Consider the following 12,078-nt stretch of genomic DNA (forward strand, 5'->3'; position numbering starts at 1 on the left):
CCAAATAGGTGCAATGGTGCATACATCCAATAAGTTTAGTTAGTTAGTTAAAAGGACTGAAAATGGGGCTGGGGATATAGCTCAGTGGTAGAGCACCTGCCTACCAAACACAAGGGCCAGGGTTCAATTCCCAGCACCAAAAATTAGACCTAAACCAAAGCCAGCAATAACCTTGTAATCATTAAGCTAAGACAAACAATCCAGATATGAGATTATAAGATGCCACAGAGGTCCAGTTGCATTTTGCTTTGTTTTGTTTTGTTCTTGAGGGAGGGTTTTTTTTCTCTTTAGACCTGGCTGTCCTGGAACTCAGTTTAAAGACCAGGCTGGCCTTGAACATAGAGACCTTCCTTTCTCTGTTTCCTGAGTGTTGGGATTAAAGGCACGGGACCCATACCTGGTATACATTTTTTAAAAGGTGTTTGAGTGTTTTGCCTGTTTATATGTGTGTGTACTATGTGAGTGCAGTCTTGGATCCCCTGAAACTGGAGTCACAAATGGTTGTAGGCCACCTTGTGGGTGCTCAGAACCAACAAGTGCTCTTAACTGCTCCTTTCTCTCCTGCTCCTCTTTTTAAAAACCAGTATTTATGGTGATGATGATATGTCTGTGTGTGTGTGCACCGGAATGCATGCATATATGTGCCACCATGCGTGTGTTAGAGGTCACAGAACAGCTTTTTTGGAGTTGATTTTCTCTTTTCTCCTTGAACCCAGGTTTTCAGGATTGGTGACAAGCATCCTTGCTGGCCTGACAGTTTTTGTTTGTTTGTTTGTTTTGCTTATTGTTTTAATTGATGAGAATGTTGTGGAAGAGGCAAAGCACTGTATACATAATAATAATTAAAAAAAAGGCCATAAATATTTAGCCAGGCAAGGTGGTGCACACTTTTAATCCCAGCACTCGAGAGGCAGAGGCAAGCAGATTGCTGTGAGTTTGAGGCCAGCCTGGTCTACAAGGAGAGTTCCAGGACAGCCAGGGCTATTACACAGAGAAAGCCTATCTTGAAAAATGAAAAAAATAAAGCTACGTGCAGTGGCGCGTACCTGTAATTCCAGCACTTGGAGAGGCAGAGGCAGGTGGATCTCTGTGAGTTGGAGGCCAGCTTGGTCTACAAAGCAAGTCCAGGACAGCCAGGGCTAGATAGAGAAACCCTGTCTTGGAAAAACAAACAAAGAACTGCACAGACACTATATGACCTGTGTGTCCTATGTACTTTCTGAGGCCACCGTCCTAGGCCAGTTCAGCTTCCACTTGTTATTTATTTATTTATTTATTTATTTTGCTTTGCTGAAAGAAATAACATAAAGGCGGAAGTCTTTATTTTGGCTCACATTTTCAGAGGGTTCAGATCATCATCATAGGAGGGAGGAGCAGAGATGAGCAGTTCACGTGACGACAGCCAAGAAGCAGAGAAAGGGATCGCTTTTCCCAGTCCCTGCCCCATGGAATGATGCCTCACATGTTCAGGGCAGATCTTCCCAGCCTCAATTGGTCCTCTCTAGGAACACCCTCCTTGATGCAGGTACCCACCAAAGCTGGCTTCATAGGCCATCACAGTTGGTGGTGTGTTGGCCTCTGTGACCAGCCGGGCCACACACACCCAAGGAGGCCTGTGGCCTGTGGGCTGTGTTCTAAATGAAGGGTTGGGGGCTGTCCCACCCCATGGGCCTGAAGTGGAAGCTTCGGTGTAGGTTGGAGGTCAGTAAGGGATCTAGTTGTTTATATTAGGCCCTGCTGCAGAAAGCCAAGTGAGGTTGGGAGGACTATGCACTGGTCACGGCTTGTCTATGTATCGCCATGAGGATAGTGCTCATTTTCCCCGCCCTGAAGAGCACCCAGGGGGACTGTCTGATGCCTCAAGAACTGGAAATGAGGAAGGGGGGATGCTAAGGATAGAGAAGGTGGCTTTTGTTTGTTAGAGTCAGGGTTTGTATGTCTTAGGCTGACCTTAAACTCGCTCGTAGCTGAAGATAACCTTGAATTTCTGATCCCCCAGCCTCCACCTCCTGAGTGGTGAGAGTCCGGGTGCGTTCTACCACCACGCCTAGTTATGAGAGGCTGGGGCCCGAACTCAGGGCTTCGTGCATGTTAGGCGTGCGTTTCACCAATTTAGCTTCATCCCAGCCTCACAATGCCATCTTGAAAAGCAAGATGTTTATCCAGCGTGCTCCTTCTGAGGGCTTAAGTGGTCCATGTCGGGCTACTGGTTTGTTTTTGAGACAGTGTCACTGCATTGCTTTGCCTAGCCTGAAGTGTATGTAATAGACCATGCTGGCCTCAAATTCACAGAGCTGTTCTTGCCTCTGCCTCCTGGTGCTGGGATTAAAGGTGTGCACCACCATGCCTTTTTTTCTATTTTTAAAAATGTCATATATATATATATATACATATATATATTTTAAATGTGTATACATATGTAGATCAGAGGACAACTGGGTGAGCATGGGTTTTCTTCTTTCATAACATGGGTCCTGGGAGTTGAATTCATGTTCTTGGCTTCCTTAGTCCTGTGCTACAGACATTAACATTACTGTTATACGGCCACGAATTGATCACTTATGTGCTATGTATTCATAAATATTTACTCAAGTGTATGGAATTTTATTTTATTTGGGGCTGGAGAGATGATGGCTCAGTGGCTTAGAGTCTTGTTGCTCCTGCAGAAGTTCTGGGGTGGCTCACGACCACCCACACGATGGCTCACAACCACCCACACAATGGCTCACGACCACCCACACGGTGGCTCACGACCACCCACACGATGGCTCACGACCACCCACACGATGGCTCACGACCACCCATATGGTGGCTCACGACCACCCACACGATGGCTCACGACTACCCACATGATGGCTTACAACCACCCACACGATGGCTCACAACCACCCACACGATGGCTCACAACCACCCACACGATGGCTCACAACCAGCCATAACTATAGTTCCAGGGACCCTGATGACCTCTTCTGACCTCTGCTGGCACCAGGCACATGTATGACATACATACATACATACATACATACATACATACATACCGTCAGGCAAAACACTCATACGCATCAAAAAATAAATAAATCCAAAACAGAATTTTATCTTAAATTTATTTATTTTGGAGAAACACTCTCACTGTGTAGCTCTGGCTAGCCTGAAATTTGTGGCAGGCAATCTTCCTGCCTCTGCCTCCTGAGTACTAGGACTCAAAGTGTGCGCTGCCATATGTAGCTAACCCTTTGGAAATGGCTCTATAGTTTCCCATTTCACAGATGAGCAAGCTGAGGTTGAAAGAAGGAAAAAGTCTCCTGGTTGGGTGAGCATCGTCGTGGTGGGAAGAATCAGCACGTGGACACACAAGTGGGCTGTGGTGGGCTCCCCGGGAGCCAGCCCACACCCTGACTCTGCTTACAGCCCAAGTGCTGGCACCGGAGCTTCTAGCTTATTCTTTCTAAGCAAGCTGGGTTGCGGATCAAGCCCCTGGGCGGGAGCCCCTGTGTCATTGTCCTCTTTCCACCTTCCTTTCACTCACTCACTTAACACATGTCCTCTCAGAAGCTGTGCTAGCCAAGCATTGGGTGGGGTGTCAAGCCCCCCAAAATGAGCCACACAGAACACATCCCCCCTCTTCAGGGAGCCGGCCAAGTCACTGGGTGGAGCTTCAGCGTATCCCAGGATGCATCAGGTTTCCTGTCATTGGTTTCCTTTCTCTTTCCCTTTCCCCATGTGTTTGTTACCTGGGAATGTTAGAGGGATGGGAAAGATGATGACAATTTTTTATTTTTTTATTTTTTTTTATTTTTTGGTTTTTTGAGACAGGGTTTCTCTGTGTAGCCTTGGCTGTCCTAGACTTGCTTTGTAGAGCAGCCTGGCCTTGAACTCACAGTGATCCACCTGCCTCCGCCTCCTGAGTGGCGTGTGCCACCACGCCCGGCTTTAAATTTAATTTTTAACATTTATCGGGAGAGTTGTAGCATGTGTGTACTTGCAGGGGTCAGGTTTTCTCCTCCCCACCATGTGAGTCCTGGGGATTGAACTCGGGTTGTCGGGCTTGTCAGTAAACCCCTTTATCCACTGAGCCATTTTGTCTGCCCAGACGATGCTTCTGTGATTCCCTAGTGGACGGGAAGTTGGCTATAGAAGCATCTTGCAGGTCTGCACACTTTGTTGACAAACATTTTACCCAATTCACTCATTGTGTGTTGTTTAGCACACCCCCAGAACCCTTTGGCACATTGGTGGAGGTCTTGGCTGGGGTGGTGCCCACACTTTTTTTTTTTTTTAATTTTTTTTGTAGTTTGCCTTCTCTGTTCCCATTTCAGTATCTCTTGGGAATGATTTTCCCTCCATCCCTATTGCTAACCGTCAGGGACCTGCTTTAGTTGGCAAACACACACTTTCTTTTCTCCTTAACATGCAGCTTTCCTTTCCAGCCCGGCATTACATATTGTCTTTGTGGTGAAAACCACGCAAACGACAAAATTAAAAAGCAGTCTCCCACCAAAACGGGGATTCAAAAACAATAACTTACCCCCATAGTGCAATCTCAGCCCTCCAGCCATCCATCATGCTGGTCTAACTGACATGAAAACCCAGGAGCTGCAGAGCTGTAGGGCAGAGGCCCCCAGCTGGTTCCATGTTACCTCAGCCTCCTGTCTGTGCCCTTGCTCCATCCCCGAGGGATCCTGCCCACCCTCCAGCTCCCACCGCTCCCACCCTCATCCTGCATCAGTAATGAAAATGCTGCTTCAGAAGCTGGGGGTGGGGTGGATAAGGGACGGTAGTGTTCCCAAATCCATCACGATGAAATGTCACTGCACTCAGCTCTACTAGGCAGTCAGTGAGTTGCCCAGCCAGCTCCGTGCAGAAAGGGATTTGTGGAACATGTGATATGGTAGGGTCCCCAAGTCTTAAGAAGCTGTGCCCACTGACAGGTGTTATCAGTTCCTAAATCCAAACTGCCATTCTACTGGGTTAGGCACACGGCCATGTTACAGAATGCAGGCAAACTCCATTGGCAGCTGCCACATTTTCTTGGGTATCCAGGCTCCCTGGGGAGCTTGTTAAAGAGCAGAGCCCTGCTGCGGAGGCTGCCCTGGTCAGGTAAGCCAGGGCAGCTGGGCAGCCAGGGTTTAATAGGGTCCCTGGAGGGCTGAGATGAGATGCTCTAAATCTGCATTTTGAGATCTGCTTTGCTCACATTTCGGGTTAATCCTTCCTCTGGCCCCTGCTACTTATCCCTTCCTGTGAGAGGGATGTAAACATGGGATTCACAGCTTCTGAGAATGTGTGTGTGTGTGTATGTGTGTTGCGCACGCGTGCGCATGTGTGCATAGATGAGCTTTAAAGCATCATTCCCTTCAGAGACAGAGGACCCAGACAATTCTTACATCCTTGGAGGGCAGAGAGAGCCTAAGTCAGTGGTTCTCAACCTTCCTGATGCTGTGACCCTTCAATACAATTCCTCATGTTGTGGTGACCCCAACCATAAAATTATTTCAATTGCCACATCACAACTCTAATCTTGCTACAGCTATGAGTCGTAATGTAAGTATCCAGTATGCAGGATATCTGACAAGACATCCCTGGAAAACAGTCATTCTACCCCAAATGGGATAGTACCCCATAGGTTGAGAGCCACTCCTCTAAATTTTCTTGGCTTCTAGGCCTGTCTTGTCACCTCTAATTCCAGGTCACTTCTCACCTCAGTTTTTCTATCTGTTAAGTAGAAGGCTGTGAGTTAAGCTGAATTCTCACCTCTGTCGGAAAATACTCCATCCGCGTGGCTTTTGTGAATGAAGGAACATTCCAGGGCCTATTGTGCATCTATATAGCGAGGCTTTAAAGGCAATACTTAGTTCCGAGGGTAAATGAAGGAATTAATATAAACCAGAGTTTGGGAAGGTGGAGAGACGGCTTAGTGGTTAAGATTACTGCCTGCTCTGTTGGGTGTTGAAGGGGAGCAGTTCAATTCGCAGCACCTATATAGCAGTTCACAACCACTTTTTTTTTTTTTTTTGCCGAGACAGGGTTTCTCTATGTAGCGTTGGCTGTCCTAGACTCGCACTGTAGACCAGACTGGCCTCGAATTTACAGGGATTCACCTGCCTCTGCCTCCCGAGTGCTGGGAGTAACGGTGCGTGCCACCACTGCGGGCTTCCCAGCCGCTTATAGCTCTAGTTTCAGGGACTCTGACGCCCTCTTTTGGTCTTCACTTGCACCTAACAGTCACGTAGTGCCTAGTCATACATGCCGACAAAACACCCACGCACATAAAAGAAACATAAACCAGTGTTTGTTACATAGAATGGTTCCATATTATAGATGTAATTTTCGTAGTATTAAAATTATCTGAGGCCCTTTCGGCTCTTCTGGAATTGAGTCCGTGCCTCCGCAGGAAGGACCCCCTCCGCTGGCTGCGTGACACAGACGAGTCCTCATTAGGCTCATCGGCAGAAAAAAAAAGATAGCCAGGAGCCCACACGTTATTCCGAGGATTTATTGAGTCAACTCACAGACACCCAGCCCAGCGTCTAGCATTCGGCTGCAGCTTCCGAAGGTCAGTTTTTGTGAAGAAACCTTGGGACACCTAATTCTCCAGAGAGGTCAAGCCCGGCTGCACTTGGGTTCCGGGTGGGGGTGGAGCGTCCCGGGTGCGTCTCAACCCTCCCCTGTCCCCGCCCCCAAGCCTGCGGATTCGCTTTCGGTTGGGCAAAACTGAGAGTCCGGGGACGTAGACTCGGGACCAGCAGCAGATGTCGCTACCCTCCCTTGGTACCCAGCTGTGCTTGCAGCCGGTTCTCATTCGCAGCTACTAAAGAGAAACGGCCGGGAGGGAAAAACAACAGCGATCCCGGGCAGAAGCACCGAAATCTCTTTATCGCTCCCACCTGAAGTTCAAAGGCGGCTTTAGCTCCCTCGCTTAGTGAACCCTGTCGCTCAGATGGGTCTCCGCCCCTAAGCCCCACCCCCGAGGCTGCTCCGCCTCTCCCAGCAGGGCGAGGCCCGGATTGGACAGCTCCGGGGGTGGGCGTGGCCGATGGCCGCGCTGGGACTGCGGGAGCACCGCGGTGGTTACCGAGCCTAGAGAATACTAGTGACTTGCGAGGGGTCTCTGCAGGTAGCTTCCTGTCGCCTGGTCTGAGATCCGGACCCGAGGCCGAAGCCGGAGTCCGCAATCCGGGAGGATCGCGGAGAGGGCGGGATTTCCGCCGCGAGGGATCCGGCCGCTTAGGGGGTGGGGCTTCCCCGACTGGGCTGCGTTTCCCGCGTGCGGGGCCGGGTGCCGTGGGTCTTTGCAGACACCCTCCGCGCCCAATCCCCAGGCGGCCAAGGATGACCACGCTCACGCGTCAAGACCTTAACTTTGGCCAAGGTATGGATCTGGGCCTGCAAGGCGGTGGGGGTGGGGGTGCGGTCCTGGCTGGGGTCCGGCGGACCAGCTGTGTCCCCCTTCACACAGTGGTGGCCGACGTGCTCTCCGAGTTCTTGGAGGTGGCGGTGCACCTGATCCTCTATGTGCGCGAGGTCTACCCAGTAGGCATCTTCCAGAAGCGCAAGAAGTACAACGTGCCGGTTCAGGTGAGCCCCGGTGCCGGAATGGATTTATAAACCTTTATTCTACCCTACAAGCTTCCCTCACTCCTCAATTGAGGCTGATAGCGGACAACCTCCTGCCTCTCCCCACCCGGCCCTTCCTATCCTGACCTCAGACAGAATGCTCTGGTTAAGTACCCTGGATGAAACCTATTCCACGCTTGAATTTTAAATAGGTTTCTGAGGCAGGGAACCTTGGCTTGGGTAGAACATTCCCTCAGTTTCCAGCACATTGTTTCTCTCCTCGTTTTCCCTAAACTCTTGAGACTTAAAAAAAAAATTTTATTATTAATGATATGAGATAGGGTCTCACTATTTAGTCTTGGCTGGTGTGGATTCCCCATTATGTAACCAGACTGGCTTCAAACTCACGGAAATCTTCATGCCTCTGCCTCCTGAGTGCTAGGAACAAAAGTGTGAGCCACAATACCTAGCTTTTTTATTTTTTTCAAGATTTATATTAATTATGTGTGTATGTGCCTGTGTCTGTGTGTGTGGGTGCCCACTGAGGCTGGAAGAGGGCATGGAAATCCTTGGCATTTGTAAGATGCCTAACATGAGTAATTGGGGATCTGACTCTGATGGTTTTTGTCACTGCTGAGCCATCTCTCTAGCCTCTGTTTTTGAACAACCCAGACCTCATGCAGCCTAACCTGGGGGCTGGCCTTGAACACCTGATCCTCCTGCATTCACATCCCTGGTGCTAGGATTACTGGAGAATGTCACCAAGCTTCCTGCTCTTTGCTTTGTTTTCCAACACAGGGTTTCTCAGTATAGCCCTGGCTGTCCTGGAACTCTCTGTGTAGATCAGGCTGGCCTTGAACTCAGAGAGCCTCCTGCCTCCCAATGCTAGAATTAAAGATGTGTGCCTAGCTCCTGGGTTTAACTTTTTTTGTTTGTTTGTTTTGTTTTGTTGTTTTTCGATACAGTGTGTCTCTGTGTAGCGATCTGCTTGCCTCTGCCTCCCAAGCGCTGGGATTACAGGCATGGGCCACCATGCCCTGCTCCTGGGAAAGTAGACATGCAGTCTCCCTTCTACGTCCCTACAAGTCCCTTTCTCATTGTAGTCACTTGGTCATCATGAGAATTATAGCCTCTAAATACTGGGAGGTCGTAGATACTTAAAGGATAATTAAGGCCGTGGTGGCGCACGCCTTTAATCCCAGTACTCAGGAGGCAGAGGCAGGTGGATCTCTGTGAGTTTTGAGGCCAGCCTGGTTTACAGAGTGAGTTCCAGGACAGCCAAAGCTATACACAGAGAAACTCTGTCTCTCGTAAAACTAACCAGCTAACTAACAACTAACAAGAAGCCAAACAGCTATTAAGCACCTCTGTGTATTAACTGTTTCTTATTTACTCTTCACCTTTATATCTTCCCAGATGACATTGCTAAGTTCACAATGTTAAGTCATTTGCCTATGGCTACACAGCTTCTTTTTTCTAAGACAGAGTTTCTCTATAAGCCCTTGCTCTGTAGACAGACTGGCCTCAACTCAGAGATCCACCTGCGTCTGCCTCCTGAGTGCTGGGGTTAAAGGCTTGCACCACCACGCCTGGTCTTAACACAGCTTCTTGATGTTAATGTGAAATGCTAGAGCTGAGATGAAGGGCCTGGCCGTGAGTCTCTCTCCAGGGCTAAATTCATCCACAGTTCTTAGCGGCACCGGGATGAGTTGGGTCTCTCATGCTGTGATACCTGGGGAATATCTGTTCTTGGTCCAAGGACCAATGGCATATGTGTGCGTGTGTATGTGTGTGTGGGGGGGGGGCTGTCGGTGTTCCCCCCATTCATGCTTTGGGCTTCAACAGCCCTATGGGGATTGTGTGCAGATGTCCTGTCACCCGGAGCTGAACCAGTACATCCAGGACACACTTCACTGCGTCAAACCACTCCTGGAGAAGGTAAGGGGGCCCCTGGTCCTCATGGATACTCCACACCCAGGCCACACCTCCTTGCTTCTGGGCTAACTCTGTGGGAAGTGCTCGTGTCTTTTAACAACCAGAAGCCTCACTCTGAAGACTGCCCCCAGCTAGCAGGAGATCCCAGGGCGCGTATGTCACATCTGGGATGCCTTAGTTGGGCCAGATCTGGATGGGGCCTGCCCTGGAAAAGCTGGTTTTTATCTCATGTCCCCAAGGCCTGTCCCATCCCTGCTGGGGTGCCCCCTCCCCTTGGTGTTCTGTTTTGTTTTCTTCTTCTTCTATATTGTCCTTGTCTGTGACTTATTGGGGGAACCTCCGAGGGAGCTAGGCATCTCCTCGTGGCCTGGACCATTTGCGTCTTGGGAGCCAGTTTGAGTGGAGGGGTCTCCTGTGCTTACAGAACGACGTGGAGAAGGTGGTGGTGGTGATTTTGGATAAGGAACACCGCCCAGTGGAGAAGTTTGTCTTTGAGATCACTCAGCCACCCTTGCTGTCCATCAGGTGAGCAGTCACCCTCCCTCGGCTGGCTGCTACATGCACTCTCTCACAGGGCTCTCTCTACCAACTCCACATTACCTGAGGAAAGACCCCAAAGTAGCAAATCCGTACTGTTAGCATCTAAGACACACTGCTCACAAAACTATGGAAATTTTACTGAGGTGACAGAGTCACCCTCCTGTGTCATCATCCCTACAACAATCCCAGGAAGTGGTGAATGTTAGTCCCTAGCCCCATAGTGTAGATGGAAAAACCAAGGTCCAGAGAGGTGACCTGAGTGGTATCACCCAGTGGTTGCAGAGCCCAGGACTTGGATCACAGTGACTAGTTGCCATGGCATCTACAGTAGCTACCCAGGGCACTACAGTCAGGAAGCAGCCTGTCCCCTGGCTAGGCAGACAGCCTTTCTCCTCCTCCGAGGGTCCTGGAGGCATGCAGACTTGAAATTTGTCCTGGGTGTCCTCTGACTAGCTGACCATCGAAGGGACCCCTGCACTCTGCCCCCATTTGCTCAGGTGGGTGGGACTGGACTGCTCCCAGAATGCACCGTGTGCTGGTGGTGGAGGAGCATGGTGGAATGGGAGCCCTCTTTCCCATTCCCAGTTCAGACTCCCTCCTGTCTCATGTGGAGCAGCTGCTGCGAGCCTTCATCTTGAAGATTAGTGTATGTGACGCTGTCCTGGATCACAACCCTCCAGGTGAGATGCCCCACTCCCCTGCTGTTTCCTTGGTTACCTTGGCATGCCGCCTTCCTCCTAGTTGGCCACCCTGAGCCACCCTCCTCCTCTCTGCCCTTCAGCACCATCTCTCCTGGACTCATGGCTACATTTCAGGCTCCTATAGACGATGCCTTTCTTTGCAATTGGCTAACACTTCCCATCCTGTGGGTGGTGCTACCCAGCCAGTGAGGGAGGAGGGAGAAAGCCTGGTCCACTGGGGTCCTGAGGCTACTTAGCCTTGGCCTTGATCAAGCGTTCCCTCTGCAGGCTGCACATTTACAGTCCTTGTGCACACCAGAGAAGCTGCCACGAGAAACATGGAGAAAATACAGGTCATCAAGGTGCGTCCGTGTGGGTACAGTGTCAGGGTGCTGTCTGTTGCTGGCACTGTTGTTTACTGCAGTGCTTGGCACCAAGTGGGCTCCCCTGTGCATTACCACCTGACCACATCCGTGTGTACTCAAGAGTGAGAAGAACCACAGTGGAGCCAGGTGTTGAGCAGCTAGCTCACCCTGGCTCTTCTGAAGGAAGCTTTTCAGAGAGCAACCTTACCCTTTTGTTTCGAGATCATTTCAGAACCACCTTGAGCCTATACACTGCTCAGGTTCCAGCCCCCACCCCCACCCCAGCAGAATGTGGGCCCTGGAGTGGAGGGGTTAGCAGAGTGAGGACAGACCAGGGTGCGGGCCCCTTCTAACCCTCACGTCATCCCATCCCTAGGACTTCCCATGGATCCTGGCAGATGAACAGGATGTCCACATGCACGACCCCCGGCTGATACCCCTAAAAACCATGACGTCGGACATTTTGAAGGTAAGCTCTCAGGGGTCAGGGGGTGGAGAAAAAGCCTTATTTAGGAGAGACAGGGCTCAGCTAATTCAAGGCGTGGGAGTGGGCGTGGTCCTCTGGTTTCTATCACTTCTTCTGAGTCTTCCCAGCAGGCACCACATGGCCTGACCAAAGCCACTTCTCTACTAGATGCAGCTGTACGTTGAAGAGAGAGCACATAAAAACAGCTGAGGGCACGCCTACCACCTGATGCCCAGCTGCCCCACTCTGGGGCCCCAGCCCAGGGCGGTGCTGCAGGGCCCCCGACTCCAAGTGCTCTTATTACCTTGACACGCGGCTACCCCCCTCGGGTCTGGGCTGTTCAGCCCTGCTTGCCTTCATGAGGCAGCTTTTCCAGGAGGCCAGGGAAGGACACCAGGACAGACGCCATCTCTCAGCAGCCTCCCGGGGCTCAGCTGGCTAACACTGTCCATCTGAAATACTGTGCTGTGAGTTACTGTTAATAAAGGGGCCCTGAGGGCTGACTGCATTTGTCATTAACCAAAACAGGAGGAGCAAG

At 50.5% G+C, this 12,078-nt stretch overlaps 1 protein-coding gene across 2 annotated transcripts; it reads left to right on the plus strand.

The window, feature by feature from the left end:
• The first annotated feature begins 6,712 nt into the window (after positions 1 to 6,712).
• On the plus strand, positions 6,713 to 12,065 carry MAD2L2 (mitotic arrest deficient 2 like 2). 2 transcript variants are annotated; one of them, XM_084786033.1, is made up of 8 exons: positions 6,713 to 7,369; positions 7,457 to 7,575; positions 9,400 to 9,492; positions 9,914 to 10,014; positions 10,615 to 10,709; positions 10,998 to 11,071; positions 11,451 to 11,543; positions 11,709 to 12,065. In XM_084786033.1, exons 1-8 carry the CDS (start codon positions 7,330 to 7,332, stop codon positions 11,748 to 11,750), a joined length of 657 nt encoding a protein of 218 aa, XP_084642159.1. In that variant the 5' UTR covers positions 6,713 to 7,329; the 3' UTR covers positions 11,751 to 12,065. The 2 variants fall into 2 exon arrangements, with proteins under 2 accessions (XP_084642159.1, XP_084642160.1); XM_084786034.1 differs by having other exon boundaries at positions 6,716 to 7,369; positions 9,421 to 9,492.
• Positions 12,066 to 12,078: the final 13 nt, after the last annotated feature.

This window comes from Acomys minous (assembly GCF_964271855.1).
Source record: "Acomys minous genome assembly, chromosome: 6".
NCBI lineage: Eukaryota > Metazoa > Chordata > Mammalia > Rodentia > Muridae > Acomys > Acomys minous.